The sequence below is a fragment of the Diaporthe batatas genome (assembly GCF_019321695.1).
Source record: "Diaporthe batatas strain CRI 302-4 chromosome Unknown Contig00001, whole genome shotgun sequence".
Taxonomy (NCBI): domain Eukaryota; kingdom Fungi; phylum Ascomycota; class Sordariomycetes; order Diaporthales; family Diaporthaceae; genus Diaporthe; species Diaporthe batatas.
Window position 1 is genome coordinate 1,272,914 of NW_025408548.1, and position 19,656 is coordinate 1,292,569.

A 19,656-nucleotide genomic window follows, 5' to 3' on the forward strand; every position below is an offset into this window, starting at 1 on the left:
TTCCATCAGCTCCATGTTGGTTTGATACGCAAGGCTGGGTCCTCAAGGCACCTGGCCATTGATCCCGGGCACTTGTCCCTTTGGCACTAGAAAAGTATGAGACAAGTAATCTATCTTCTTCACGACTTACACGAGCCGTGGCGTCCACGGGTGTCCCACAGGATCAAATGCTGACAAGAGCGCTAACACAGGTCTGCATCTCGCAACAATCCATTGTGGAACTGCAAAATCATCGTGGTGACCCTGTAGAAATCAGCAACCGTCCCATACTGCTGCTATTGTCTTTCCTTGATGATGAATTGCGAGGAATTCCAAATGTTTGGAACTGGAGGCCCCCCCCCCCCAAGGCAATAGAAACTTGTGAAGCATGTCCGCTCATTGGCTTCTTTCCTACTCGTCTATCAGTTGAGAATCACTCGGCCATCACCGTAGTGAGGTTATTGAAACGCCCATCAAAGCTTCAAAAGCTGCGAGAACCTTGGAATTAAAACGGTTGTACCAGGTGACAGTTTAGCTTTTGTGCTCTGGATAGACCCGGGGCACAGCGTGACTCGGGACGCCACTTTTCCCACGGACATCGTACAACATTGAATATCAGCAGACTAGTCGAGATATGAGCTGTCCATGCTTGATCCCAAGACCTGGGAATTCGGCTAGCCCGATAACCATGGGAAGCGAGCACAAACCCAGCAGGTAACACCAATAGGTGTGGTGCAATTCAAGTCACTGTCTGAGAGCAAGTTACACGATGGCTAAAAGCACCACGAGCCCATAGTTCAGTTCAGTGTTGCTCGAGCACATTCACGGTATCCATTGCCAGCCTCAAACACTGTTGAATGGCCGCATCCCATAGATGCTAGACTGATTAGGCGCACTTGTAATCAAGGGAGGTCATCTGCAGACGACTCGAAAGGAGCAGCTAAAGCTTCAGGGGCCCAAGGGACTGGGTCTGGGGTTGTGTTGTCGTTACAGTAATGAGGGCATTGCCATTGGGCGGAGAAGAGTTCGCAGGACGCTAGGCTAGCAAGCTGGTCAAGGCTGATGATGCAAGTCTCCGGTGATGCCCCACCCCCACCTACCGCTTTGGGGTTTCGGGGAGCGGTTCCGCTCCTTCTCTTCCCGCCTCAGATGATGTCGAGTCCCTCAATTGTGGGGCGAGCGATTCTTTTCTGGCCTGACTCTGCTCCTGGTCGCTGGTCGCTGGGTGAGAGGAGCTGGCAGGCTGGGCGACAAGGAAACATTGAAGACGCCAGACAACCAACGGCCATTGAGTGAGCATCTGCGCAATTGAGCACTGGCAACTTGTAAGGTCAAGACGGCCGACTTAATTGGTGCAGATGTAGGGATTAATTAGTGACTGACTCTGGCTTGCTGGGTACCTGGGTACTGTTTAACTTTGGGCTGCCCCTCAATTGCAGCCGTTGCCCGTGTCACGGAGTGGAAATTAGAATCATTACATCAAGCCCCCTTGCAAAGTCTCGTTGCCCGACATCTGAGTCACCACCACTCAGCAACACCAAGAGGAATTGACATCTATCTTGCTTGGTTTCTTGGTTTCTTTAAATCCCGAGACAATTCTCTCGACTTTTCCATTAGTGCTGATTCTTGGTCAATTAACAAGTCAAGAATTTTGGCCGGTACAACCTTTGCTCCTGCAGCCTGACAAACCCCGACATCCCGCCCTCCAGAGCTCCAAATTTTTTCCATTTTGTGACGAACATCCCATCCCACCTTCGCCCGAACTTCACTGACCACCACGACCATCGCAATCACAAACCTCCAGCCTTGCACCAGTCTTCGTCTGTCACTGCGCCCGTTTGGACATTCTTGCGGTTCTCGATCGCACCACAAATTCCTGCTCGTCTCGAACCAGGAAGCCCAACCCTCACAATGCCTGGAGTAGAATTCGCACCACAACTGGCGGACGACGTCAGAGGTATGCACTTGGTCTCACCTTGATATTTCGTACTCTCTGTCCCAGATGGGACGCCTGGTCATGGACTTGCAGTGTCCCATTCCCCAGGGCGTGCACCCTCAGCTGCTGCTTCCCAGAGGCAGCAAGCAAGCAGCAAGCGTGTATCGCAGCCGGCTGACATGTTCTTCCCCCTCCTCCGCAGTCGAGGGCCAGGACCCTCTGATTCCACCCGCCCTGCTCATCTCCGAGCTCCCCGCCACCGAGAACTCCCTCGAGACCGTCGTCAAGGGCCGCCGCGAGGCCGAGAGCATCATCATGGGCCAGAACGACCGTCTGCTCGTCGTCGTCGGCCCCTGCTCCATCCACGACCCCGCGACCGCCCTCGAGTACGCCGACCGGCTCAAGGAGCTGTCCGACAGGCTTTCCGGCGACCTCTGCGTCATCATGCGCGCCTACCTCGAGAAGCCCCGCACCACGGTCGGCTGGAAGGGCCTGATTAACGACCCAGACGTCGACAACAGCTTCAAGATCAACAAGGGCCTGCGCGTGTCCCGCCAGATGTACAGGGACCTGACCAGCAAGGGCATGCCCATTGCCTCCGAGATGCTCGACACCATCTCCCCACAGTTCCTCGCCGACTTCATCTCCGTCGGCGCCGTCGGCGCGCGGACCACCGAGTCCCAGCTGCACCGGGAGCTCGCCTCGGGCCTGTCCTTCCCCGTCGGGTTCAAGAACGGCACGGACGGCAACCTGGGCGTCGCGATTGACGCCATTGGAGCCGCTGCTGCCAAGCACCACTTCCTCGGTGTCACGAAGCAGGGCCTGGCCGCCATCACCCGGACCAAGGGCAACCCCTACGGCTTCGTGATCCTGCGTGGCGGCAGCTACGGCCCCAACTTCGACAAGGAGAACGTGCAGAAGGCCAAGGACACCCTGACCAAGAAGGGGCAGAAGCAGGCCATCATGATCGACTGCTCGCACGGTAAGTCTTGCAGCACACAGTCAAGCGAACACATTACCATGACCATACCCGGCTGACCACCGACGGAACAGGCAACTCCAACAAGGACCACCGCAACCAGCCCAAGGTGGCCAAGACGATCGGCGACCAGCTGCGCGAGGGCGAGAAGTCCATCATCGGCGTCATGATCGAGTCCAACATCAACGAGGGCAACCAGAAGGTGCCCGCCGAGGGCCCCGCCGGCCTCAAGAAGGGCGTCAGCATCACGGACGCCTGCATCGACTGGGACACCACCGTCTCCGTGCTCGAGGACCTGGCCGCCGCCGTCCGCGAGCGCAGGGAGAAGAACAAGGGCCACGCCAATGACAATGGCAACGGCCACGCCCACGCCACGCCCCTCGAGGAGGACTAATTAAATCAGCATATTGCCTGCCCCCGTGGGGTATGTATAGGGATCACAAAAGAAAAAAAAAGCAAGGGGGAAAAGTTTCAGCATCTGGGCCACATTTTGTGCCGATTGGGTTGATGTAATTCGAGCTGGGTGGGTGTTTTGCGTGAGACATCGCCGAAGATACCTGGGGAAGAAGCGGGATGGGGGTGCTTTTTTCCCGGAGGAAGTGCCTTTTTCCGGAGGAAGTGTCTTTTTCCGGAAAGAAATGCAACAGAGGGCCTTCGGGTCTTTTTCTTGTGTGCAAGATCCGGAAAAGCAGGCTAGTCCAAGGGTTAGAGAAAGGGGCGTTTTGCAAATTGATAATTTTGGGCTTTCAACATTTTCATATTCCCGACCCTGTTGCCCTGTGCTTGATTGTATGCCCGGGCCGCCCTGACCACATATGGCTGGAGACAATGATGACAGTGTGCCTTTAATTGAAAATGTTTTAGCGCTCAAGCCATTTCCTCCAGACTGCATCACTGCAGTGGCTTTACTATCACGTTGAGGTCTTCGCTGTTGGTGTAGACGGAAAGTCCGAGGCAATCCGAGTTGGGCCGTTTCTAGGATGCCCAACGCAAGGCTGCTGCTACTAAGTGCTTATTTACGTACAAGTTTGAGCAACAGCACTCAATATGACAGAGAGAAGACTTCTGCATGTCATCCCACGAGCCTACATTCCCTCAATCTGCATCTTGATGAGCAGGACCACCCAATTCTCGACCATCCTGCGGTAGCTGTCCTACCGCACTCTCCCAGCCAACCAACTCTGTGTGGCACTATGCCACCCGCACGAATAATGTCGTCCATGCCTTGTTGATTGAATCATGCGTATATACGTGGCATTCTACAGCAACCCACGGGCACGTAAAGTGAGTGACAGGCACACTCATGTGTGCGTTAAGGGCGAAAGGCCCGATCAAGAATGATCGGCCTCGAAATGAACGGAGAGCAAAAAGATGAAAAAGATGTAGTATTGACAGTCTATCCCAAACCCGCGCCAAATGTCAGTCCCATCCCACTGGTTAATTTGTCCGCAAACTGCTCTCCCGGCTATGCCCAGCAACAGCGGCATAGGCACCACGGCCGCCGTCCGTCCCAGTCGAGCCCAGCCCGCCGCGGCCAAGAGGCAAGATACCACCAGCACCACCACCCCCAGAACCACCAGCAGCAGAACCACGACGACCAGCACCAGCACCAGCCCCCCCTCCGACCCCAGGCAGGCTGCCACCGCCAGACCGCATGTCAAACACCTTGTGCACGGCGGCCCAGCCCAGCAGGCCCGCGGTGCCGAGGATGAACCCCCACACGATGACCTGGTCCTTGCGGCTGTCGCGCTGGAAGCACATGGTCGAGACGTCCTTGTCGGCGGCGCCGCGGCATATCGGCAGCGACTGCGACAGGCAGAAGCTGCGGTTGCACTGGCTGCAGGACCCGGACGAGGAGCCCGCCTGCGCGCGGCGGGCGCGCCGTTGGAGCGGGTGCGGCTGGTTCTTGCTGGTGGTGGTGCCGGTGCTGTCTTGACTCTCCTCGTCGGCGGCTGGGGCGGCGAGTATCTCGTCTAGGTCGGAGGAGGAGGAGGAGGAGAGGCTCAGGGCGTCTGGGTGGTCATCTGGGCTGGGTGGTGTTGTGCCGAGCCGTTGGGGCTGCGCTGCGGGGGGCTTGGAGGAGGACTTTGGTTTTATCTCTATGATTGTGCTGTTTGTGAAGCAGGTGCACTTGCAGAATGTCGGCGCCGCTGTGGGTGGAGGATGTGCCGGGGTCAGTTTATTGCTTTCGTGATATCGACTGATTGATTGATTTGCCGGATCGATGATTGGGGCCGGGTTTTGACTTACTCGCTGCCACCGCCAGGGAGGCAAAGGCGCCTAGCAGGAGGATGAGGAAGCTGAGCCGGTGCATGTTGCCCGTAGCAGGCCAGACTACGTCGCCGGGCGATGGTGAGGTCCACGGAGTCTGGGAACTGAATGGATCATCGGTGAGTTGATCAATTGAGCAAGTTGGGGTTGGAAAGCAGCCGCGCCCCAGGCGACGTCGTGGCCTTGCCTGCCGCGAAACCCCCAGATCCCTGCCGGCCGAGTCTGGGGGGAGCTACGCCCGGCGAAATTTCGAACTCCAACACGCAGGGAGTCAATTCGAGCTTCCAATCCACCCTCACCCCCTCCTCCTCCCCCCCCCCCCGACTTGACACACACACACACACACACTATGCGGAGGATAGCGAGGATACAAAGGCCCTCTGCGGCACTGACCCAGTGCCTGCACGCCTCGGCCTCGGCACCCCAGCACACGGCTGTTGTCGGCAGGGCAGCACCAGCAGCAGCGAGGCGGACACGCGACTTCACGACCACACCACAGAGGCAATTCCACAGCTCGGGGAGGCTGGCAGACAAGACAGGCCCCGGAGAAGAGAACGCCGCCGAAAAGGACGCCGAAGAGGCCGCCAAGAAAAAGGATGCTCGCGCCTGGAGGGAGAAACGCCGCGCAGCAGCAGAGGAGGACGCCACAACACCCACAACCACAACCACGACCGGCGACGCCCAGCAGCAGGAACAACAAACACCCCAAGAAGCATCAGCAGCAGCCGAGCAGCTCCTCGAGTCCTACGACCCCGAGGCCGAGGCCGCCGCCGCCGAGGAGGCCGTCGAGACGGACCTCGTCCTGCCCCCCGCGGACGTGGCCGTCGCGCCGCGCGAGGACGAGCTCGAGGCCGACGGCGTGCGGTACGAGCCGGCCGGCAGCGCGCGCGGGCTCGAGGTCGTCGGCGGGCTGGGCGGCTGGTTCCAGCGCGACGAGCACTGGGGCGCCTCGAAGCGGTACGCCGGGTTCGCGCCCTCGCGGAGGGTGGACGACGCGAGCCTGCTGGAGCTCAACGTGCGGCGCGCGGTGGCCGAGGCGCTCGCCGTCGCCGCCGCGGGTGCGGGTGCGGGTGCAGGTGCGGGCAACAGCGAGGCGCCGCTGTCGCTGACGGGCCTGTGGGAGCGCGGCGGGCGCGAGGAGGCCGAGCGCGCGCTGGGCCTGAGGCTCGAGGTCCGCGCCGACGGCGCCGTGGGCGTCGTCGCTGCCGAGGCGGAGGGGGTCGCGCGGGCGCTGCGGTGGGACCCTGACGCGCCTGGTGCGGCGGCCGCGGGGCCCGGCGAGGAGGTTGGCGCGCAGCAGTTCTCGGCTGAGGAGGCGAGGGAGATTGTGCAGTCGTGGGATAAGGGCTGGAAGGACATCTCGCTGCACGATGTCCAGCTCAAGTTTGCTGTAAGTTGCCATGGACACGTGCATACATACATACTGGGGAGGGGGGGGACACCAATTTGTTCCGGGTGGCGATGGCACATTCATTGATTGATTCATCGATGGCGGCCCCATGCTAACCATCTCGCCCCATCTACAGGTAACGAAGCGCATCCTCCAGCTCACGGGCCACGCGGTCCCCGACTCGAAGCTGCTGTCGGTCCACACGGCGGGCCAGCTCGTGGCGCTGCTCGTCAAGCCGGAGCCGCCCACCAGGGTCGCCGAGGCCCTCGAGCAGCAGGGCCGGCTGGCCGGGCTGGCCAACGTGCGTGTGCACGCGACGCGGCGCACGCCCGTGCACAAGCACCAGGAGGTGGGCCGGTGGAAGGTCATCGTCGAGGAGCTCGAGAGGCGCAAGATGCCGGCCACGGGCGACGGCGGCATCGGGCGGTTCGTCGAGGACAAGTGGCTGCGGGGGCCGAGGCTGCCCAAGAACGAGAGGAAGAAGAGGAGGTGATGGCTGGGTCGGGACACTGGGCGTCTGTCTGTCTGATGGCATGGCGGCGTTGAATGCGCCGCGTGTGTGTATGTATGCCAGATTGGGGTCAGGCTGTAAACTACAATACAATGTAAATGGATTGGCCGCCGCGGCTGGCAGCATAGAACCCCAAATCCATCGGTGGTTATACATGGCAAGTCACTGAGCGATGACACCTGTGCCGGCCGTATATTGTGAGCTTTCGTATTGCTAATTGACTGTACAACAAGATCGATGTCAAGAAAATAGGGTTGCAACGTACTCGCAGTTCGGTGGTGGACTTGGGGCAACATGTTGATAGGATATCACAACTGGAAGGATAGTGGTCGAGATAGCAACACAATATGAATCACGTAGGCAAGTTCAACATCAACGTGGGTTTATGAATGATCGATTGTCATGATGTGCTCAAGTATCTATACATTCTTGGTCGCAACGCAAAGCCGCATCCCAGTCTGACCCAATTTTCCTTCACCATTTAACTGCCATTCTGATCGATTGACGATAAGTAAAAGTGTCGCAAAGCAAGGTTTACTTGGAGCCACAGGTGCCTAGTCATTGGTTAATTATATGGCATTCACACAACTGAACGTGGAGAGTCGATGAGGGATACTCACAAGCACCGGGGCCGCACTTGCAGCTAGATCCACAGTTGCATCCGTCGCCAGCCATGATATTTGGTGGTGGTTGGTTTGTTTGGTAAAAGATGAATATATGTGTGTGTGGTAGTTGATGGATGTTTAATATTAAGGATGCAGGCCTAAGTGGAAGGGGAGAGGAGGTCGTCTTATATATCCGAGGCTGCGTCAATTGTGCGGGATTCGCACCAGCAGGAGCAGGGGCTGTCGGCCTGCAGGAGGAGGGCAAGAGGGGTCCTCCCCACTGGGTCCTGATCCCTGTCGGGAATGATGCAGATTCGAAAGCATCAGCCCGGCAGCCCCACCTGCCCACCTGTACAGCACGAGTACATGCCTTGGAGCTGCAACGTATTCTTTGCATCTCTTGGGCGACCGACCTGTGACCCCACCACCACCTCCGATCTGGACTAAGATGGACTGATCTCAGCCAATGACACCACAACAGACAGCCGACATGGCAGGATCACCGCCCAGGGTCCATGCTCGCCCAGCCGCTGCCAGGACAGAGGGATCCCTTCCCTTGAATCCCATCTCTCCTGCCCCTCGGCTCTCGTCGCCGTGCCCATCTTACATGGGCTGTATTCGCCTCCCGACGCCTCTTTCGTCCTTGGCCAGGGCCTACCAGGCCGCCAGGCTGCTAGTCCTGGGCGCCGTCAAGCCCATCTTCAGGGTCAGAGCAGAAAGAGGCAAGGAAGGTCACGACCGTGTACCGTCGGTTGCGATATTTGTGCGCGATCCTGGGCCAGTCCGCTTTGAGGCTGCGCCCGGCCAGCCGGCTGTATGCATAGCAGTTGTGCTGTTGCGACAAAGGACAAGAGTCCTGCGTCCGTCCGACCATCAATCACATGGGGGGCCTAGACGTCATCCGGCCACACCATCGATGCGTGGTTTGTGCGGGAGGGGAGGGATTGTGCCCCCTCTGCACCTCTCTTACGGCCTTTGATCGTGTGTGATGGCACTCGCTACGGAGACGCGGTTGTAGATGCTGTACAGGCAGACAGGCCGCCACCACAAGCTGCCGAGACGTCACCTTCAGTCAGTGGCGTTGGTCCTTTCCCTGAGATGCCCGCTTTCGGCGCGAGGCCACTGGAGGCATCGGCCACCACCCAAACCGCCGGGCTGTTTCAACAGGCGGGACCAGCTTTAACGGTAGACGCTGGGTCGTCATACTACCTGGCTACACAGTACCCCGTACCCACAGCATATCCGGCCATGTTCGTTATCAACGGCCGGCAGAGGCACAACGTTAACTGGTCCCCCAATAGGTCGGCACCACGCACGCCTGAGTTGGCACCTGGGCAGGCTGGCTCGCGCCCACTGACTCGGGGTGGTCAGCAGAAGACGACAGAAGCAGCAGGTGTGTCTGCCTCTGGCCGGCTCTTCCCAGCCAAACACACATGTTTATGCCTTTTTGGTTTTGCCGCCCACAAGCTTCCCAGGTCCTTTGTGTGTGTGTCTGTCTGACCGGCCAGCCGAGAGCGAGGCATGGCTTTCTCCGTGGATCGGGGGCCACGCCGCGGGTAGCAACGTATCACCAGCATACTATCTGGATCATCTTATCGGGCCCCGCGCACTGATCCCTCCCTCCTCTGTAGTACCTTTCGAGAGGTGCTATACGAGGCTGCATCAAACCCTTTTCGCACCTGGCCTGCTGCCACAACACGCCAGCGCGGTGTACAGGCACGGATGCGGGCAGTCCTGTCTTGCAGCGACGGCATCTCTGAACCGCCGCGGGCTGTGGCTGTGGCTGTGACGGGCGGGACGGTGCCTCGTCCAACACCCTCTGTGTTCGTCGAAGCATATCACGCTACGTTGGGCGCTGCTGTGTTGAACATTTGCTAGTACTCGTATGCGCCGCCAGCCCGAGCAGCAGCGACAGCCGGGCTACCGACGGCCGTCACTTTCAAGTCGCCATTTCCGCCGAATTCATACCGCGGTCGGGACATCCTCGTCATAAGTGACCTAGGATCCCCATAACCTTGTTAGGTGGGACCCCGGTCAAGTGCTCGCGATGCGCACCACACCCCCACGAATTGGACAGTAGACCAGTGCTTGTCTCATTATCTTGTCGTTATTGTTAATAACTTATTTTTACTTCTATTATTACATGATCTAACGACGAATGTCCTGACCCGAAGCCTAACATTGAAGGCGGTGAAAGGTGTCAGGAGGGGCCGACCGGTATGAGACGTATCCGGCAAAGCTCATGTGCTGCACAGTGAACTGCCCGAGATATATCAGAGAAAGGGCCGGCAGACTGCTGGGCGATGCGTCCATGGAGCCGTCCTGCCGTCTCCGACCAAGGATGATGTGTACTCCGTACGGGGTCGTCTTGATGCGGCGCCAAGGGATGGAACACATTGTAGCAGGCTGTCCAGCGTGTAAAACAGTCCGTCCTCGCGAGTGGCAAACGGCAGCTATCACCGTCGTCTCCCGCCTGCCCGCCTCGTCAAGGCCAGAGGATCTGGCGGGAGTCGGTCGAGTTTCCAGAACAATGCCCTTCGAGCCTGATGCGACGTCGCGTCACAGCCAAGCACTATATTGGTTGCTATCGGGGCGGGTTCTATCACTGGAACACCCTCACGCAGCTCATGGATTGCGTGATGTCCAAGTGGCACTTGTTGTACATGCTGGCCGGGCCTGATTGGCCGTGCTCACCATGCACAATATTCATGCCTCACACCCATACGGTGCACACAGTGGCTGTCACCTGAGAATTGATGACCTTCCGGACGCGGACACGGACCGGTGCTAGTGGGCCCTGGGTACTACCATACCAGCCTGGCCAACGGGACGTGCCAAGTGCCTCTTCGTCACCCTCCCGGCCGCCGGCTCAGTCGACGGAGGAGGCTACACGGGGCGACGGCGAAGAGGTCGCGGCGGCCGTGCAGCCTCTCATCCCCAAGGCCATGCGACGCCCACCGCGGCGAGGTGGCCAAGCTGCTCGTGCGGGCCTCGTGCTGGGGAGGGCCATGATGGAGCATGTCGAGGTGCGCGCTGGGCCTGCGGGTGCGTCACCCTCGACACCAAGACGGAGAGACGCGCGCGAGCCCTCTGCCGTGCTACGTTTTCTTCGTCAAGGCTTCATAATTGTGTCTGTGGCCTGGCTGGCTGGCTGCTTGGTGGCCCAGGGCCTCGCCGGCAAACCAAACCACCCCCCTTTCACCGGGGGCATCATCACAGCATCAAGACCCGCGTCTCCCCGATACACACGTCCACCGCGAACGCCAGCCCGGCCACCTCGACCCTCAGCGCCCCGACGTCCTCCCGCGGGAACCCATCCGACCCGGCGGGCCAGCGCCCCAGCGTCGGGCTCTCGAGCATCTCGGCCTCGGCGGCGGCGGCCGTCCCCAGCCTCGCCTCGGCGTCCGCCACCCGCCGCATCGTCTCGGCCCTGAGCGCCGCGGCCCTACCCTTCTTCAGCTCGGCGAGGCGCTCCGGGCTGTTGTTGTTGTTGTTGTTGTTGTTGTTGTTGGTGGTGGTCCGCTGCTGGCAGTCGTGATCATCATGGCTGCCCGCGGGCAGTGGCGGCGGTAGCGACGACGAGAAGAACGCCTCCATCTCGGACCGCACCCGCGCCCGGAGGTGCGCCTTGGCCCGGGGCACCCACGCCACGCACCGGTCCACCAGGCCGTGCCCGCAGTACTGCCCGTCCACGCAGCCCCACCCGCGCCCGCCCGCCGCGCACTCGTGCCGCACCCCGCCGCCCCGGTCGTGCCGCGCCCGGACCTCCCGGTGCTTGGCGTGGACCGCCCTGCCCAGCCGCGCCGCGAAGTCCCCGAGCCGGGCTTCCTCTGGGCTCTGCCCTGTCCTGGGCCGCCGGTGGGGTGTCTTGCCTCTTGCCCGCTTTGGGCCGCCGTCTGTTTCCTCCTCGTCCTCGTCGACGTCGTCCTCGTCAGCTGGCGGCGTGGGAAGGCGGCGTCTACTAGTTTTGTTATCCCCGGTGGGGCCCTTTCGTCTCTTGCCTTCGGGTGGCGGCGGTTGTGGTGGGCTCGGGGCTGTCTCCGACCCCGAGTGGCACAGGAGCGCGTCCACCTCGTCCTGGTCGAGGACGTAGTCGCCCGGCTCCAGGGGGGTCCCCTTTGCGGCCCGCGACGGCTGCCGCCGCCTCCCCACGGCCGCGGCCTCGCGGCCGCGCCGGGCCAGCTGCCGGCCTGACTCCTCCCTGTACCACTGCTCCGCCCTCCTCGCGAAGCTCGAGAGGCAGTAGACCTCCCCCCTGCGGAGGGGCGGTGAGGGGGCCTGCCTGGGCGTTGCCGCGCAGAACTTGAGGATCCTGTCGAGGTCTGGGGGGTTCTTGGGCGGCGTCATCGGGCTCGTTGGTGGCCTTTTTTTTTTTTTTTTTTCCCTTTTCGTAATAGTTGTTGTTCCCTCCTGTCGTCCACGCTGCTCCAAGGTTTCCACGCCCTGTTTCCTCGGCCGTAAGAGATTGAGTGGTTGATTGAAGCTGATTATGGCTTTTTCCTGTGAGATTGGTAGGATCCAGCATGTTGGTATAACATGCGTGTTCCCTCTTTGTTGTGATGCCGTGTCAGATGCCGAATCTGGGAAGGTGTTGGGTGGCATCGAAAACACAGTCAAAGACAATGCGGTTGGTAGTTCCTTTCAGCAGATGACTGGTTGGAACGTGTTTGAGAACTGGTGCATCGCAGCTGCTGGGGTTGGAGTTTCCTGGAACTCAGAGGGAATGGGAAGTTACTGGACAGTCACTTGAGCAAATAAACGGGTTTGAGTCTCAAATTGCACACATTTGCTACTTTGTCATCTGAGCGTGTTTGTCATAGAACTGAACAAGTTCAAGTTACTGTGAGACAGGTATGAAAGCTAATCATTACAATAGAATAATGTGAAAGCATCTATGTTGAAACGCCGATGAAAAATAGCGGGTGGACAGAAACTCCCACTATCGTCTAGTATCCCATTGCAATCCAAGTTCTTTCCCTTCCTCTTCCTCCAAACGACCTGCATGTTTACCAAGGGCCTTGGTCTTCTCTTCCGCGTAACAGCATACCTACGTAAGATACCATTGGCACCTAAGATAACGTACTTGAAAGAGGCTATAATGAAGCATTAATCTTAGCAGAATGCAAAAACGTCTGAGGAATAGTCCCTGGCCTATTTGCGAACGCCTGGGTTCCCCGCCAATATTTCCTTCTCCTGCTCCTCAGTAATGGGCAAAACCTGCTTGATGACCTCATTCGCATGCAGTATCGCCTCCCTGGCCCCGTCCCAGGTCTTCCTCTTCCCCGTCTCGAAATACTTGTACATGTGCGCCGTCTCAACGCCGTCGTTCATGAGCTTATACATCTTGCGGTCCCGCCACCAGAACTTCCACCCCTCCCACCTGAACGGGCTCAGGTTCTCCATGCCCGTCCCGGCCGCATGGTGCAGCCAGCCCTGGAACTCATACTGCTTGACCATGCTCGTGTCGGCGCTGTTGTCCATCGCCCAGCGCGAGGCGACCCACTCCTGGTGCCTGTCGATCCACGCGTTCATCTCCGGGAGGGAAGGGAGCGGCTCGACCCCGCGGAAGACGTTGGACACCGCCATGGAGGTCACGTCTGCGAACGAGAAGCCGTTGGACTTGCCAAAGGCCGAGTAGCACAGCATGGCGCACGAGTCGGCGTACCTGGGCGGGAACAGGTTCATCCACATCCTGTAGATGGGGTCACCCTTGTAGCCGTGCGCCGTGGGCGTGCTCGTCTCCACGAAGGAGCCGCCCACCACGCCCCAGTCCGCCTTGTACCCCGTGCACAGCACCACGGCGTCGACGTCATCCAGCACCGTGCCGTCCAGCAGCTCGACCGTCCTCGGCCCCAGGAACCGCCTCAGGCCGTGCACGGACTGCAGGCTGCCGTCCTCGAGGAACGGCATGATGTTCTCGAAGCTGCCCGGGAGCCTGAGCAGGATGCTGGGGATGGGCAGGAGGCGCCACTCGGGCTTCAGGTTGGGGAACATGAGCCGGGCGAACCACGCCAGGAAGGCGTCGGCGAGCAGCTTCGCCAGCCCCGGGAAGTGCCGCTGCAGGAGGTGGGACATCTGGCGCCGCCGCCAGGTCACCTGCGTGTCGTTGGGCACGCCCTTGCGGAAGCGGCGGAAGGGCAGGGCCCCGCGCCGGTGAGAGAGGTAGACCGGGTGGGCGGCGTGCGGCATCAGGTCCGGGGCGATGTCGCCCGTGGTCGACGAGAGGCCCAGCACGAGGACGCGCTTGCCGGCGAAGGGCTGCGGGCCGCGGTACTGCTGCGAGTGCATGACGACGCCCTCGAACAGCTCCTGGCCCTCGAAGGCCGGCACGACGGCCCTGGTCTGGTACCCGTGGCAGAAGACGACCTTGTCGAACTCGAGCGTCCTGGGCCCGTCCCCGCCGGCCGTCTCGACCTCGAGCGCCCACTTGGTGTCGTCGGCGTTGCGCGACGCCCCGCGGACGGTCGTGTTCAGGTTCCAGTGCCGCAGGGTGTCAAAGTGCCGGGCGTAGCTCTCCATGAAGTCCTGGAAGTGCTCCGTCTTCATGTAGATCGGGTACTTGTCCGGCATGGGGAAGTCGCTGAAGCCGCACGTGAACTTGGAGATGTTGGCCATGGTCCGCGGCAGCGCCGTCGTGTACGCCGTGTTGTCCGAGTAGGCCCACAGCCCGCCGACCTTGTCCCGCCGCTCGAAGCCCGACACCGCGAAGCCATCGTCGCGGAGCTGCTTGAGCATGGACAGCCCAGAAGGGCCTGCGGGGACGTGTCAGCCGTGTATGCCTGTGCGATATCCATGCTGCTGTGCGCTTACCTGCTCCTATCACGGCCACGGTCTGTTTCGCCATTGTTCTTGCAACCGAGCTCATGGTCTGCTGCTCCAGTCTGCCTGGTGTAACACAAGATAATATAATCACACTGCACCCATGGAGACGTAAAGTGGCCGATGCCCAGCTTTTGCATCCGGCGCCCAAAAGATGGTAAGCGCTAGGAATTGGCCTCAGTGAAATTGGGATGCTCGAAATCCGACGCCTGGAAACGCTGTGGTGGATTACACGTTAGCGCCAACGGTTCTGTTGGTTTGAGGATCGACGTGGCGCAGGCTAATTCCTTGGTCAAGGGTCCAGACATCTGGAGCCACTTTGGCTGAGCGGACTCGGCAAGTTTCTTTCTCCGACATGCGACAACACCGCAATGAATATGTTAAAGCCACCTATGTAGCCTCGTCTTGCACAGCAGCATGAATATGTCCCCTACTTATCTGTAATCAGGCTTATAGCCTGTTGAATCAGCTTACTTCTTGGTCGCGGTGGCCAATCCGGCTTGGTTCAGAGTCTTGGTTTCGTCATGATAAGAAACTTCAACTGAATCTCGATTGTGCACAGGGCTGATGTAAAGTGGACCAAGAATTCTTCATCTGTCTTGTCACAAGAGAGTCCTAGTCGGAGATATTCATGGACAACCTCGTTTTGGTCATATTAACAGTCTAAGACTGAAGCGATGAAGAGTCGTGGAAATGTATGATGGTCTTATGCGGAGGATCTTGTCCTTTCACTCGAGTCCATTGCAGCTCCCAAAAGGGGAGATCTACTTACAGTCTAAGCATAGTCAGCTCTTTCATAATATAATTGAGTGTCACTATGGACTCATCAGGTCATGATAAACGGACTCACTAGCGAAAAACTCACTAGCTGATGCTGGTGAAGTGAGCTGTGCCTACCACTTTGAAGTAAATAGAGATCAGATCAATATCGACCGGTGCAAGGTTTCTCAATGCTGACGTTCGTCCTCTAACTACAGAGGTTCCGCTTGGTAGGAGCTGGCTGCCAAGTTCTTAGACCGAGTGTTGTCAGATCGCAAATCTTGAAATTCAACGGCCTTGCCGCTAGTCGGAGGGCCTCACAATACCAAAGAGTTTTAAGCGATTTTTGAGTACAATTTTGGTCTCTTTTCAAGTCTCTATTCCGTATATGTCCAAAGTCATACGCGGCGCCCTCATGTGGTTTCGTTTCTACTCCCCATACACATAAAACGTATGTGGCGCCTTCACACAATGGTAAACGCTCAAAGACCCGGCGTTTAAAACTGTCAGTAGCTAGAGATGTAGAGGTTGACGGTCACATAAATGTTCTCCAAGCTTTGAGCAAAATGGCTGCTACAGGTAAGGCAAACTCAAAGTGACGGTACTAGTAGTGTTCAACCGACGTGGTTGGAGAGGTTTTGAGGATGAGTTGAAGGTGCATCCCGGCATTTGTCTTAGACGGCAGAGAGCAGCAAGTCAAATACCAATTGATTAAGACATATGACCACCTCAGTTTCGGAGATCCAATTGGTCAATTGATAGGACTCCTGGAAGCGGTTGATCGTACTGTCGGGGGCATTTCCGGGCCATCGAGATTTTCGACGACGGGCGATACGTTATGCACGTGAGACCCTACGCCTAGGTAGGGAGCTCTAGGCGCAGGACGATATCAGTCAGAAAGTTCTAAGCTCTTGGAAACCTGATTCTAAAACTTTAAGCAGCCTCCTCATCCCTTGTGGAAAGAAGTCTGAGACAGCTTGAATTAGACGGTCAGAATCGGGAGTGTCCCCATTGATGCTCGCGTACACTGGACCGCAATGATCTACTAGTAGTGAAGGGCGACTTTCGGCGGCGCGAGGACCGTGAGATAAAGTAGCAGGACTATCCCCAGGAGGGGTGATCAATTTCCTCGTTCACGTATCTTGCAACTCTCAAGCATCCTTTATCAGTCGATAGCTCCACAGGCCATCGCTGTGAGTCATCATGCACTGCTTTGCCCCTCATGCCCTCGTGGCGCTCGCTTTGTCTGCTCTTGTGGCGGCCGTCCCAACGACATCAAGCACGACTCCATTCTCATTCGTGCAATGGGTTGAGGATATCATCGCCAACCCTGACGGTGACCACCCGTCGCCCGAGGAAGCCGTTGCCATGAAGGCGGCAGAAGGTTCTCATCCCATCGTTAAGAGGGCGAATTGCAACCTGAACTTTCCTCGCGCCGACGTAAGTTCCAAGGTGGAAAATGCGGTAGCTTTCCATACTCAGTTTTAAGTACGTCCTGGAATAGAGTTTGTCGAATCGCTGACATGTTGACTCAGGGTAATGGCGCTGCCTATTGCCTCGGGTATCTCGCTGGACTTGGGTCCAAGGGCGTGAACTGCAGCCTTGAACAGAATCAAAATAACGTCCAGATGTGGAGGCAGGGAAATGCCAAAATTGTTGGTACTAAAACCACGGCACCCGCTGTGAGCGTCAACTGGTGAGTCACAGAAATTCACAACATGTTATCTTCTGATACTTTTTCCATGCTGACGTCCCTCGGCATAGTGGCGAAGTGGCTCGTGTGGGTGGTCTTATTTTGATAGCTGCTGGAGAACAGACAATACAGTGATGGGCAGCGAGGTGGTTGCGGGTGGTTTGTACCAGGTCAACGTTCTCGGTGCGTAGGATTTGGAGAGTATGAGTTCCCACATCGCCAGTCCGCATGGTACAACTAGGTCACCTGAAGATCGCAGGGAGAAGCTCGAGCTTGGGAATCCATGGCATACTTCAGTCCAAGCTGTGGTGGAGGGCTCATCTCTGCAAAGCATTCAAACCATCTGTAGCCAGCATGAGTCGACGACAGGCAGCTTAATACGAGTGCCTCACAGGAATACCACACGTCCCTTCCATATCTAACCATAAAGAAAAATTCAACAGGCTAAACAAGGCTACCCAGGCTCCTATACATGTATTTCAAGTGCCGGTCTGTGAGTCTGTGATCCTCTACATTGCTCCAAGCACTTGGTAGACCTCTTGTACTGTTGTAGCCCCGCAGGCATGAAGCTCTTATCAAGTCTAAACTTAAGGAAACAAATGATAAATAGTGTTAGCATTAGAAAACACTTATCCCTTGTAAGCTTTATAGCTCTACTAGAAATAGTACAAACCTTAAATCTTTTTATAGTGTATGATTTATGATTGGTAGGTAGATCTAGATTAGTAACATAATGTATATACTGCAGCTAGTAGTTAAGAACCTTCTATGAACGTACATATCGTTATATCCCCAGCGGGTCTTTAAGCGTTCACCATTATATATAATTTTACTTCTATTCTATATATATCTAAGAATATATATAGCACCTTTATATAGTAGTAAGTATTTAAGACTTAATATTTAAAAAGAATATAATATTAATAATAATAGTTATAATATAATAAATATTTATAATTTTAACTTTATAATATATAAATAAAGTTAAAAAATACTATTTTAATAATAATATTAATTAAAATTATAAATAAAAGTAACCTATAATTTAATTATTATAAAAAGTTATATAATAAGATTAAGTCTCTAAAAATAATTACTATATAAATAAATTATATTAAAAGAAGCTTAGTTAAAAATTATCTCTTTAAATATATATATATATATATATATATATATACTAATAAGACCCTTACTAAATAAGTTAATATTATAGCCCCTATTTAAATATATAACTATTAATTTTAAAAGAACTTAAAATAAAGAAATAATTTATAATATATTATTTTAAAATTTTTATAATAAAGTATTAAAACTTTTAAAAAGAGTTTTAAGAATAATTTATAAAAAGATAAAGAAAGGGTATAATAAGCTTATCCTCCTTTAAATCTATACTTTTATTACTAATAACTATTAACTCTTTAATAGTATAAAAAAATATAATAGAAATAAAAGAAAGAGTGAATTTAAAGTTCCTCTTTAAGAGGACTATAAGAATATATATAAAGTTATTAAAGACTTTATATATAAGCTTTAAACTATTAGGGAAGAAATAAGTAGCTAAATTAAAAGATAGTTATATAGTGTAAAGGAAAAATATAGTGTAGCCGAAGCCTCACCATTGTATGAAGGCGCCGTTCATAGCTTCGCGTGTATACGGAATAGAAACGAAGCCAGACAAAAACGGAAGCACGCACCGCCTCACACATATTACACCGTGATGGGAAGCCAACGGTCGGCTAACTAGGGCTGGACATGTCGGCGACACGAGATGTTTTGTGGGGTCGCGCACCAGGAAGATCCAAGGCCACATGTGCAAACAAGCTTTATAGTCAGTGCATGTCTCCAGTATTTTGGATGACTAGGCCAATCGCCAAGACCAAGGCCAAGAACTTGGCTCAAGATGAATATGTCAATAATAGCAACAACTACATGGTTCACATCTAATTAATTGAAGACTAAGAGACAGCGTGATGAAACCTGCACTTGATGGCTTCGCCCTCGCTACATTTGTCTCCGACCGGGTACAGAATCCGGGGGCGGATATAAGCGCACCCCGGGGAAGAGATGATCTCTGCGTAACGTGAGGCTAACAAGCCACCCGAGTCAGCCTGAACATTCCAACGTGGCGGGGAAACAAAGCGATGTATCACACTGTGGGGCCGCTTAGGAAGACGTGGACTGCGGGGAATAGCGCGAATTTGCATGATGACCTCCCGAGATGGACCTTGTTTCCCCCTCGCCAAATTTGAGACTCGGCTTGTTGTTACCTAGGTATCTCTGAAAGTTTTCCCTGAGGTACGTGCGACATCCGGGCACCTCAAATATGGTCAAGAATATCAAGGCTCCTTGAGCCATTTTGTTTCAATGTGTGTGATGTTTAGCATCTTTGTGTAACTATTCTAAGAATTTGAGTGTGGTACCTAGTTTCGCTTCTACTCCGCACACGTCCGAGGCCATACATGGCGCCACTGTATCCTCTGTTTAGTATTAGACCACCTATCGTATTATGACCATAGTTATCGACATCGGGTCCTTTTCAAGCACTGGGTCTCGAGCGCTTTCCACCGTATGAAGGCGCCATATATGTCCTCGGACGTATACGGAATAGAAGCGAAACCACTTAGTTTTAGATGTTTTCGTCTAACAGAGCCCTTTAGAGTCTGGCCGTTTTAGGCAAGATATATACGAAAACGGCGTTTCTTTATATGCTAGCT

At 55.6% G+C, this 19,656-nt stretch overlaps 6 protein-coding genes across 6 annotated transcripts; 3 read left to right on the forward strand and 3 right to left on the reverse strand.

Moving 5' to 3' along the window:
- Positions 1-1,388: 1,388 nt before the first annotated feature.
- On the forward strand, positions 1,389-3,762 carry KVR01_000024 (3-deoxy-7-phosphoheptulonate synthase ARO4). The gene is made up of 3 exons (XM_044788808.1): positions 1,389-1,936; positions 2,118-2,897; positions 2,969-3,762. The coding sequence occupies exons 1-3, from the start codon at positions 1,891-1,893 to the stop codon at positions 3,286-3,288; spliced, it is 1,146 nt and encodes a 381-aa protein (XP_044649973.1). The 5' UTR covers positions 1,389-1,890; the 3' UTR covers positions 3,289-3,762.
- Positions 3,763-4,097: 335 nt separating this feature from the next.
- On the reverse strand, positions 4,098-5,295 carry KVR01_000858 (uncharacterized protein). Its single transcript, XM_044786257.1, has 2 exons — positions 5,145-5,295; positions 4,098-5,044 (listed from the first exon to the last, which is right to left on the reverse strand). The coding sequence occupies exons 1-2, from the start codon at positions 5,206-5,208 to the stop codon at positions 4,332-4,334; spliced, it is 777 nt and encodes a 258-aa protein (XP_044650807.1). The 5' UTR covers positions 5,209-5,295; the 3' UTR covers positions 4,098-4,331.
- Positions 5,296-5,461: 166 nt separating this feature from the next.
- Positions 5,462-7,288, forward strand: KVR01_000158 (uncharacterized protein). The gene is made up of 2 exons (XM_044789195.1): positions 5,462-6,555; positions 6,692-7,288. Exons 1-2 carry the CDS (start codon positions 5,515-5,517, stop codon positions 7,046-7,048), a joined length of 1,398 nt encoding a protein of 465 aa, XP_044650107.1. The 5' UTR covers positions 5,462-5,514; the 3' UTR covers positions 7,049-7,288.
- A 2,125-nt stretch (positions 7,289-9,413) lies between these two features.
- KVR01_000386 (uncharacterized protein) lies at positions 9,414-12,018 on the reverse strand (the record flags this gene model as incomplete). The annotated part of the gene is made up of 1 exon (XM_044785733.1): positions 9,414-12,018. One exon carries the CDS (start codon positions 12,016-12,018, stop codon positions 10,885-10,887), a length of 1,134 nt encoding a protein of 377 aa, XP_044650335.1. The 3' UTR covers positions 9,414-10,884.
- Positions 12,019-12,692: 674 nt separating this feature from the next.
- KVR01_000207 (uncharacterized protein) lies at positions 12,693-14,739 on the reverse strand. The gene is made up of 2 exons (XM_044783983.1): positions 14,482-14,739; positions 12,693-14,423 (listed from the first exon to the last, which is right to left on the reverse strand). Exons 1-2 carry the CDS (start codon positions 14,534-14,536, stop codon positions 12,823-12,825), a joined length of 1,656 nt encoding a protein of 551 aa, XP_044650156.1. The 5' UTR covers positions 14,537-14,739; the 3' UTR covers positions 12,693-12,822.
- Positions 14,740-16,452: 1,713 nt separating this feature from the next.
- Positions 16,453-16,949, forward strand: KVR01_000928 (uncharacterized protein; the record flags this gene model as incomplete). The annotated part of the gene is made up of 2 exons (XM_044783345.1): positions 16,453-16,689; positions 16,785-16,949. 2 exons carry the CDS (start codon positions 16,453-16,455, stop codon positions 16,947-16,949), a joined length of 402 nt encoding a protein of 133 aa, XP_044650877.1.
- Positions 16,950-19,656: the final 2,707 nt, after the last annotated feature.

Bases quoted from the DNA above. Each gene is read 5' to 3' on its own strand.
- KVR01_000024 (XM_044788808.1), top strand. From the start codon at position 1,891: ATGCCTGGAGTAGAATTCGCACCACAACTGGCGGACGACGTCAGAG. The intron at 1,937-2,117 runs GTATGCACTTGG...CCTCCTCCGCAG, and splicing joins ACTGGCGGACGACGTCAGAG to TCGAGGGCCAGGACCCTCTG. The intron at 2,898-2,968 runs GTAAGTCTTGCA...CCGACGGAACAG, and splicing joins CATGATCGACTGCTCGCACG to GCAACTCCAACAAGGACCAC.
- KVR01_000158 (XM_044789195.1), top strand. From the start codon at position 5,515: ATGCGGAGGATAGCGAGGATACAAAGGCCCTCTGCGGCACTGACCCAG. The intron at 6,556-6,691 runs GTAAGTTGCCAT...CCCCATCTACAG, and splicing joins ATGTCCAGCTCAAGTTTGCT to GTAACGAAGCGCATCCTCCA.
- KVR01_000858 (XM_044786257.1), bottom strand. From the start codon at position 5,208: ATGCACCGGCTCAGCTTCCTCATCCTCCTGCTAGGCGCCTTTGCCTCC. The intron at 5,045-5,144 runs GTAAGTCAAAAC...CTCCACCCACAG, and splicing joins CTCCCTGGCGGTGGCAGCGA to CGGCGCCGACATTCTGCAAG.
- KVR01_000207 (XM_044783983.1), bottom strand. From the start codon at position 14,536: ATGAGCTCGGTTGCAAGAACAATGGCGAAACAGACCGTGGCCGTGATA. The intron at 14,424-14,481 runs GTAAGCGCACAG...ACGTCCCCGCAG, and splicing joins CGTGGCCGTGATAGGAGCAG to GCCCTTCTGGGCTGTCCATG.